Below are 9,863 nucleotides of genomic sequence, written 5' to 3'. Positions count from 1 at the left end.
ACATGGTAATGACACAAAGTGCCAAATTTTGCGCTCAGTTACAGCAGCGTACATATATAGGCACTCCATGGCCGGTACTGGAATGACTCTGGATTTGCACCAGTGAAGCTGAGGGCAGAGTCTGGTCCAACTTTTCTACATAGCCGCGTGACTTGAGCTAGCGCAGAGTTTGGAAAAGAGCATCCAGCACATGGTAGAGACAGGATGCGCCTTTCACAGCTATGACATAAAGATACCCTCATGTTAACCTCCACCTTCCTCCTGCCCACGGTAAGAGAGGTCCAATGGCTTCTGGTGGCAGTAGCAGCAGTTTTCCTGGTGTTACATGGAAACTCTCCTCTCCAACTTGGCCCTAAGGAAAGGACCCCTCCATAAATAAGGGGCTCCCAAGCAGTGAGAGTCTGAGGAGCACATTACCCATGTACCAGGAACCTGAGTTTGCTTACTATTTTCTCCTCACTGTGCCACCCTTGACTCAAGCTAGAAATCACTTGAGGCTTGAACTCACCAACAATACAATCCTGCATTGGCACCTCAGGCTGCTCTCTGGGCACCTCAGCCCTAAGCCCCAGGAAGAAGAAAGGAACCTCCCCAACTCCTCTGAGAATCCTGCAAAATGCTGGCCCCGTTCCAGGCGACTGCTGGATGCAGACCCTCTGCATGGGGGTGAATTAAAAACCATAGAACATAGGAAAGCAATAGGAACAAGAGCCGGGCGCAATCCGTAAATGGGTTGTTATATCCTTATATCCACCCCGAAGGTAACTGCAGAGCTCTGTTTTGAGGCAGTTTACACCGCTTCCCCTGTGCTTTCTTCCCTCCTTTGTTCCACATGGCAGGGCACAGATACCAGGATACAGCTGAGATAATGTACTTAATCTCCGCAAAAAACCTCACCATGCAGGAGCAACATTAAATGACCAGAACAGCGATTCCCTTTAAGGCCTCCTGTTAATGGAATGAAGGACTAGTCAGTCCTGCTCACCTTTACTCAGGTAGACTTTATCCACCTGAGCAATCTCCTTGATTTCCCTTGTGACAAAGAGCTTTCAAGGAACAGGCTGCAAAATTGTCACAGCTCCCCTTTCCATGACATGGCACCCTATCACCCTCATTGTCCCCCTGCATCTGCACCTCACCTAAGTATATCATCAGGGCTAGCTTCTTTGGGGCATTCCTGCTTAAAGGTACCAGTCGGAGGCATCTGATGAAAAACACACGTTGTTAGCATTTTCCAGGGGACTTTGTGTTTTAAACCACCTGCTGGTATTCAATCTGAAAGGACCTACATTTAAGTAATTAAAACTGAAAGTTTATACAGCGCGTTGAAGAGGCAAAGTGCTATGTGATTGCCAGGTATTGTATCGGTTATGATGGCCTAGCCTTTATTCTGAAATGTTTCCTCATAAGAATGAAACCCAGAATTGCGGAAACACAAGACAGTGAGGAAAGTTCACACAAAGACATGTTTCGCTTGGCACCATACAGCTAAATGGAAAAGGAACAAGAACTACCACTTGCATGCAGTTGGGTGGATACAGGCCTCCATCTGCAGAGAGCTCATGCCAGGATCAAGGCCTAAGACAACAACTACTAAGCATTACTCAGACTAGTTCTTCACTCTTAACTTAGGTTGGTATAATGATGTTGTTTGAGGGTATGAAAAATCCACACCCAAGTGGCATTGTAATAGAGACTAAGCACCTGGTGTAGACACGGCTACATGGACAGAAAGGCTTCTCCCAATGACATTAACTATTGTCTCTCATGCAGATGGATGAATGACGCAGACTGAAGAAGCTCTCTTGTTAATGTCGTACCTTCTTCGCTGAAGCATATCCGGGGGGCAGATTCACCCTTGCAGCATTTTACATGTAGACCTGCCCACCAGTGGGTGGGATTCACAAAGGTATTTAGGTGTCTAACGGTGACACAGAACAGGCAGATCAGGTGCTGGTATCACGTCAGGTGGATTGGTAAGTTACTGTAATAGTCCTTGGGTGAGCTAAAGGGCCACTTTCACTCATGTGGCCTCAAGAGCAGCTCCATTGTCCCCGCTGCCTTGTGGGACAGTGGGGCAGGAACATTTTCAAAAGTGGGGGTGCTGAGCCCCCTTGACTCTGTCTGCCTCTACCATCCAGCTGAGACAGAGAGTAAAGCCCCGAGCCGGGAGGGTCGGGAGCTGGGTTCCCAGCTGCTACCCCATACGCCAGGGGCTTTGCTGCCCCTGGAACGCGAGACTCTAACTGACACCCCAGCACATGGGGCTGGCAGCAGAGGCCTTGGTGTGCGGGTGAAAACCTGGTGCATGGAGCGGCAGGAGCTAGGCCTGGAGCCTGTTCCCACATCTATGAATGGATTGAATTTGCCCCATAACTTCAATTTTAAATGGGACTCTGTTCTGAAGGATGATTATTTGCCTGGTGCCAAAGGCACATTAATAGTCCAGTGAATGGACAATAGGGTCTGCTTTCCCTTGGCCCTATGGCCCAAGAGGTATACCCCCACTACAGGGCTTCCTTAGCGGCTGCAACCATCTGTCTGCCATGCCCTTTCTCAGCCTGGGGTGTAGGGGATATGCCAGGGGCAGGAACGTTGCTGCTGAGTCTGCTCTAATTTCACTGGGGGAACAAGAAGACCCCTTGCACATCCCCACAATAAGCCACCTTTGCCTTTAACCCCTTCCTGCACTGAGCGGGCCTCAGCCAGTCCAGGGGAGTGGCTCTAAACATCCCTGTCCAGAAGACCTTATACTGTAGCCAAAGGGCCAGTGGCAGGTAGCACCAAGGCCAAGCATTTCTTCCAGGAGCCAGCCCTCCGCTCTGCAGCGTTTGCAGGGTCAAACTCCTCTTTTCCGCTGGCGTGCCAAGCAGGGGAGGTTGTTTGAAGGGGATGTCTGGGGGGGCCACCGGGCACCACACGACCCAGCAGGCTACGCTGGGTCCAGGATGGCCAATGTAGGGACACAGTCAGACCCCAGGCCTGGCGAATCACAACGGCGTGGGCCCCTCAAAACAGCAGGGAGCCCTTTCCCCCAGCAAAGCAGGTAGTGCCTGGGCAGGACAGCCAGGCAGCCTCCGCATGCACGTTGTGTTATGACTCCTGCCTGCATTGCTAGGCACTGAGCTACAGCTCACGCCTGCAAAAGGAGCAGACTGGGTACAGCACCCACTGGCAGCCGGGAGCGCCCTCCCCCACCCCGCCTGCTTCTCTCTTTTTTTTTTTTTTTTATTACAAGAGGAGGAAAAAAAAAACTGCTGCAATGTGCAAAGCGCTTCGGGAGAGGGAGCGCGAACGGGCCAATCAGAAGGGCTAGCTTCGAAAGTTGCCTTTTATGGCTCGGGCTCTACCGCTCTGGCCCCATAAAACCCGGCTCGCACGGCGAGCTTCGGTCGCTCCGAGCTTTTTGCGCGCGTGCCTGTTCCCCCAGCAAGCCGGCTGAGCCGCCGCTTTTTTTTTTCCACCCAAGGTTTAAAGTTGCAACTTCCCCAAGGTAAGTGCAAAGGGGCAGGAGCCTCCTCTGAAGAGCCCTTTTCCTGGGGGGGGCAGGCAGGGCGGGCTGGATTTGGACGGGCCCCCTTTTTAGAGGGAAATGCCTGGGGTTTACTAACAAGCCCCCCAAAGTGGCTGAGTTTTGATGGCTTCCCATTCAATTGATCCCGGATCAATTCTGCTGGCGCTTAATGTTGGCGGCCGTAGGGGAAAGTCACTGGGGGGCTGGGGTGGGGGTTCTCTTTTTTTTTTTTCTTTTTTTTTAAATATTGGTTGTTGCTCTTCTGGCGAGTCGCCTTTATTTCTGCTTCTTGCAAAGCCTGACGTGCCCCAAGCAGCAAGCACGTGCCTGGCTGCGCGTTGGTGGGGTGAGCGGTGGGTTTGCGCTTCCTGGCCCCACTAGCCTGGCGAGGGGCGGGTGGGTGTGGTGGCGTTTGCCCCAAGTTAACCTTGAGTTGGTGGGCGCCGGGAAAGGTCTCCCCTGTTGCAGCGGTGCTGCGTTCTGGGGCTGTAATCTGGCTTGTGGGTCTGTGCCTAAGAGGATTTGTGGTTGGAGTAGAAGGTGAATTGAGGGGGGAGGAGGAAGAGTGGTTTAAAGCTAATCGTCTTCCTTTGCATGGTTTAAAGAAGCTAGAGGCGATGGGTTTGGCGGAGGAGTGAGGCTGCCCAAAGGGGGCTTGGGAGTGAGCATCTCTTCCCCCACTTGAAAGGGGGCTAGAAGAAAGCTGGAGGAAGAGGGGTGTTAGCAGCGGCTCTTGAAGCTCTGGTAGGGTGTGACTCCACAATTGCTGCTTCCGGTGGCAGAAGCCGGTACTTCTATTGTATTAGCTCAGCACATGCTGGGTAAGGGTGGGGGAGGTGGAGGGAGGATCCTCCCTGCAGAAGGGTGGGGGGAGACATGAATCAGTCTCTTGGCCCAGAGGCTAAAGGAGGTGGGAGGCAGAGGGTCTCTTTGTCTTGTTGAAGACACAGGGGATGCTGCTGAGAGGTCTGCCTCTTCCCCCATCCTATAGGGCAATTGCTCTGGACACCCCCCCCCACCCCAAAAAAAATACCCACATCAAGGAACACTGCAGGCTCCTCTCTGGATTCCTGAGGGGCATTGTCCCTAGTGTCTGGGAAGGGGTGGGGTCCAGGTTGGCTAGTGTCTGTAGCCTTGGCACAGAATAGCTCTTGGTGTTTCTGCTTGAAGTAGGGTGAAGAAATGTACTCCCTTATTGCTGGCTTGGCTTAAAGAAAAAGGAACTCACTCCAGCCAAGCCTCTTTGCCCCAGACAGTGAGGTGTAGAAACTAAATTTCCCAGAATAAGCTTGCTAGGATGTCGGGATAGGCACAGGTGGGGGGTGGTCCTGACCCTCCAGTGAGCCCATGGATTTGCTGCTTGCTGGTGCTGGTGCTGCCCTTCCTGAGTGTGACAATTGCATAACACTCTTAATTCTCTCTGGCATTGGCCATTTTCATCTGTCACTCTGTGTTAAATGGCTTTGAGGCTTAGCTGGTGGGGAGCCTGCAATTAAACTTGGCCAGCTAATTAAATAAAGATATAGATCAAGCAGGCTTCTTTCTGATGAAACCTACTGACCCATTTCTAAATGCCTCTGGGATAATTAATGCAACTGCTTGTAGGTCTGGTATAAGTCAGAGCCAGGGTATTAAGCAAGGTGGTTTCCCAGGAGAAACTGTTTCTCTGCAGCGGGGTGTGGCGGGTAACTTCTCCTTTTTTAAAAGTCTTTCAGTGTTGTCCTGTTAACTCTGCTTCAGACACCCTAGTGCTAGACCCAGGCACACTCCCTCTGTCTGACAGGGAGTGGCCACAGCCATATGCTTCATTTGAAAAGGGAGGGGAGTGGCTTGTCTCTTTAATCAGCCCTCCCAAAGCTGGCTCCATGCCCCATTACTGGCTTCTTGCAGAGCTTGCTCTAACCATTGCCTTTTATGGTAATAATATGAGCCTCGAGCAGGGACTTCCTTTGTCCCAAATCTGTGCAAAGGCAAAATATGTAGAGCTCTGCACCCTCTAGTGGCTGAAAGGGAGAAGTCCAGCTCACAAACAGGAAGCTAGAAAGGAAATGGGTGGGGAAGGCAGCCCCCTCAGCTTGCTCACAAGCAAAAGGCTTGGCTTACCCTTTCCGGATGGGGTTTTCCTCGCAAACTGCACTGCACTCACAGCAATTACAGGCTCTTCCAGGAATCTTGGGGCGGGGAGACTTGCAAGGAAGCGAGACCTCTATTTCCTGGCTAACCACTAACCACGCTTGCTCCCTTTACTTTACAGTTCGCCATGGATGATGATATTGCTGCGCTCGTCGTTGATAATGGCTCCGGTATGTGCAAAGCCGGTTTTGCTGGGGATGATGCCCCTCGTGCTGTCTTTCCATCCATTGTTGGTCGCCCCAGACATCAGGTATGTAATGAATGGCATCTTGCCTGTATTGTCAGATAATTCAGAGGCAGAAGAGAACAGGGCATAGTGTGTATAAGATACTGGGGACCTGTTAGCTGTGCAGGAGGAGTGAAAAGCTTGGCTTGTCTGCCAGTGAAAGTTCTCTGTAGCAGTGGCCTGGTTTAAGTCCATTCTATAATGCTTTAGCAAAACACTCTTAAAGCAGTCCTACGTTTAGTCAGCCAGTGGGTTGGTATCTTGAGTATTAGAGGCAATTAAACTTGATTTCCCTTCAACTCTCCTCTTCCACAGGGTGTGATGGTTGGTATGGGCCAGAAAGACAGCTACGTTGGTGACGAAGCCCAGAGTAAAAGAGGTATCCTGACCCTGAAATACCCCATCGAACACGGTATTGTCACCAACTGGGATGACATGGAGAAGATCTGGCACCACACCTTCTACAATGAACTCCGAGTTGCCCCTGAGGAGCACCCTGTGCTGCTTACAGAGGCTCCCCTGAACCCCAAAGCCAACAGAGAAAAGATGACACAGGTGTGTAAGACTGCTTTGTTGTTTGGCTCCAGCTCACTGAGCCGCTGGCCAGCACTTCTTCCTGGCAGGTCTTTATCTATTTCCCTTTGCCATTCTCTACAGGGTTTTCCTTTCCTGACCTGAGTCTTCTCTTTGCTGGATCTTGACAAGGTTTTATTTGCTTTTCCTAAGCTGGTTTTCCTCTTGTTGACTTTACACTAACCATTCATTTTAACTGCTGTTTCTAATGAGATACTAACCTATTCACCTGCCCTGAGTGACTACTGTAACATGGCTTTCTCACAAGCTCTTGAAAGGGTTGCTGTATTGTAGCTGGGGTTAGTCCATGTTCTCCACTCTTCCTTCCAAGGTTTGAGCTTGGATTGGTGGTGGGTTTGCTGTGAGCTCAGAGCCAGTTGGTTTAGTCTCCTGGTCCGGAAGACCAGATCCTGAGTGTTTGCAGAGGCTACTCTGCAGCATAAAGGACATTTTTGCATGACTTGCTGCAAAACCCGCTCTTGTGAGTGGTGAGTGAAGCCTCTTGCTCACCCCCTGTCAACGTGACTCTTCCCTTCTGTCCGCAGATCATGTTCGAGACCTTCAACACCCCAGCCATGTATGTAGCCATTCAGGCTGTGTTGTCCCTGTACGCCTCTGGTCGTACCACTGGTATCGTGATGGACTCAGGTGACGGTGTCACCCACACTGTGCCCATCTATGAAGGCTATGCTCTCCCCCACGCCATCCTCCGTCTGGATCTGGCTGGCCGTGATCTGACGGACTACCTCATGAAGATCCTGACCGAGAGAGGCTACAGCTTCACCACCACAGCCGAAAGGGAAATCGTGCGTGACATCAAGGAGAAGCTCTGCTACGTCGCGCTGGACTTCGAACAGGAGATGGCCACCGCTGCTTCTAGCTCCTCCCTGGAGAAGAGCTACGAGCTCCCTGATGGTCAGGTGATCACCATTGGCAACGAGAGGTTCAGGTGCCCGGAAGCTCTCTTCCAGCCCTCTTTCTTGGGTAAGTCCCTGTGGGAGATGGTGGATGTCACTTGTCTGTCCTGCCAAGCTGTAGTGGTGAAATTCTCTCCTATCTTGAGGTTGATCCTAAATGGCACACTTCCTGCCTGGCAGGTATAGAAGAATCTAAGTGTGCTGAAGACCAGCAAAAGCTCTTTCTTGGCTGCAAGGCACACTGGCCTGTGATGCAGACTCCAGCACTGTTCTAGACCTATTAGGCAGCCTGTGTGCACTAAACTATATTGAGTTATTTTAAGTTGTGATTCCCCTTCCTGACCTTATTACTGGCTCCTTCCTGACAGGTATGGAGTCCTGTGGCATCCATGAAACTACCTTCAACTCCATCATGAAGTGCGACGTAGATATCCGTAAAGACCTGTATGCCAACACTGTGCTGTCTGGTGGTACCACCATGTACCCAGGCATTGCTGACAGAATGCAGAAGGAGATCACAGCCCTGGCACCCAGCACAATGAAAATTAAGGTATGTTGGTGATCCCAGCACATGTGCTCTCTGTGTAGTTCCAGCAATGGGAGGGGTTGTCCTCACTCTGAGTTGGGTACTGGAGATACAATCTTAAATCCTGGGAATAGTAGGTAATAGTCTTTGCTGGTGATATCTGTGCCTGCCACTTCTGGGTCAGATGTCTGTCCAATTAAATACCAACATGGTGGTGGTTATGGTTGATCCTTTTTATCTGGCAAGTTTATGGGCTTGTACCAGGCCTGGTCTTCACATTAATCAGTGACACAAGGTCTTCCAAGTTGCAAGAGCTTTGAAGCAGTGTCCCCTCCTCTTTCTACCCACATATGGAATGAATTTATTTGTGCAACTCTGCACCACTAATGGGTACTCTGCTAAGCTGCTGGGCAGCAGCTGAATCTCTCTGGGGCTGCACAAGCACCCAACTCACTGCTGAAGGGTTGTGATGCAGCTAGAGTAGCACTGGTGGCATTGGTTGGCATCTGATAACCAGCATGTAACTTTTGTCTCCTACAGATCATTGCTCCCCCTGAGCGCAAGTACTCTGTCTGGATTGGTGGCTCCATCCTTGCCTCTCTGTCCACCTTCCAGCAGATGTGGATCAGCAAGCAGGAGTATGACGAATCCGGACCCTCCATTGTCCACCGCAAATGCTTCTAAACCGGACTGTTACCATATCCCACCTTTTTTGACAAAACCCATAATTGCGCATAAAACCAGATGAGATTGGCATGGCTTTATTTGTTTTTTTTGGCGCTTGACTCAGGATTTAAAAACTGGAAGGTGACAGCCGCAATCTTAATGTGTCGGAGCGATACATCCCCAAAGTTCTACGTCTGAAGGACTTTGATTGTACATTTGTCTTTTTTAAGTCATTCCAAATATTGCATAATGCGTTGTTACAGGAAGTTACCCGCCTCTCTAGAGGCAGCAGCCCTGTTCAAAGGAGCTCTCGCCAGCACTGGCGTTTGAGTATTGCTTGTTGGTAAAGTATGTAACCCAGCCAAGTGTCTTTGCATCTGCCGCCTTAAAACAAACCACACTTGATCTTTTGGTTTTTGTCAAGCAAATGGGCTGTATTTTCCCCAATGATAGATGTGAATGAAGGCTTTACAGTGCCCCTTCAGTCCCAGGAGAAGTGGTGCCAGTACACGGGTTAGGAGGGGGCTCCCTGTACACTGACTTTAAGACCAGTTCAAATAAAAGTGCACACAATAGAGGCTTGGCCGGTGACTCCTTTTTCTCCATTCACTGCACACATGGATCACTTCCAGGTACTGAACCTGTTCTCAGCAGGGTGGGGGTGAAAGTAAGACCAGGCCTGCGCCAGGGGGAAAGGCTTGGCTTTACAGTACCTGATTCCAGCTACATAAACATAGCTGGAGGCTTTTAAGGTACATTGAACTTTGGTACTGTCTTCTACAGCAGGAGGTTGGGAGAATGCTCCCGCCAACTCACCTTACTCATGGAAGCAAAGAGGGCTATTGGTTTGATTTGGTGGATTTTTGCTAGATCGAACACTGCAAGATCAACTACTGCAGTGTTCTTTTAAAACTTGCAGAAACGAGATTCTGTGCAGAGTGGGAATGCCTAGCTGAACGGTGCTGCAGCGTTACAGCAAGAGCAAGTTTCTCTTTGAGCATTCTCAGTTTTGCTATTGCTTACAGCTGTTAGGTGCCACTTGTGTTACAGCAGGCAGACACCTTGTATCTTTACCCCATCTCTCTACTTCCACACGTGTGTGTGAACAAAAGCGGATTGCTCTCTGGGGTTAAATATGAGAGCATCTTGGGGAGGGAGTGACAGAATCTGTCACTGCCATAAAGGAGTGGAGGAGTATTCTGCCTTGAATGCTCTAAGGCAGAGGTAGGGAACTGTTTTGGGGAGCCTGGAGGCTGCATGCAGATGGGGAGGGGGAGAGCACTAACATGGCCCCTGACACACCTCTTG

General features: G+C 50.5%; 1 protein-coding gene across 1 annotated transcript; it reads left to right on the top strand.

Annotated features, from left to right (window-relative positions):
- Positions 1-3,333: 3,333 nt before the first annotated feature.
- On the top strand, positions 3,334-9,130 carry ACTB (actin beta). Its single transcript, XM_006112915.5, has 6 exons — positions 3,334-3,493; positions 5,769-5,897; positions 6,189-6,428; positions 6,992-7,430; positions 7,732-7,913; positions 8,430-9,130. The coding sequence occupies exons 2-6, from the start codon at positions 5,775-5,777 to the stop codon at positions 8,571-8,573; spliced, it is 1,128 nt and encodes a 375-aa protein (XP_006112977.1). The 5' UTR covers positions 3,334-3,493; positions 5,769-5,774; the 3' UTR covers positions 8,574-9,130.
- Positions 9,131-9,863: the final 733 nt, after the last annotated feature.

Source organism: Pelodiscus sinensis, chromosome 15, assembly GCF_052426305.1.
Source record: "Pelodiscus sinensis isolate ZL-2025 chromosome 15, ASM5242630v1, whole genome shotgun sequence".
Classification (NCBI taxonomy): Eukaryota; Metazoa; Chordata; order Testudines; family Trionychidae; genus Pelodiscus; species Pelodiscus sinensis.
Note: the sequence above shows the minus strand (reverse complement) of the source record. Positions and strands in the feature narration are given on the sequence as shown.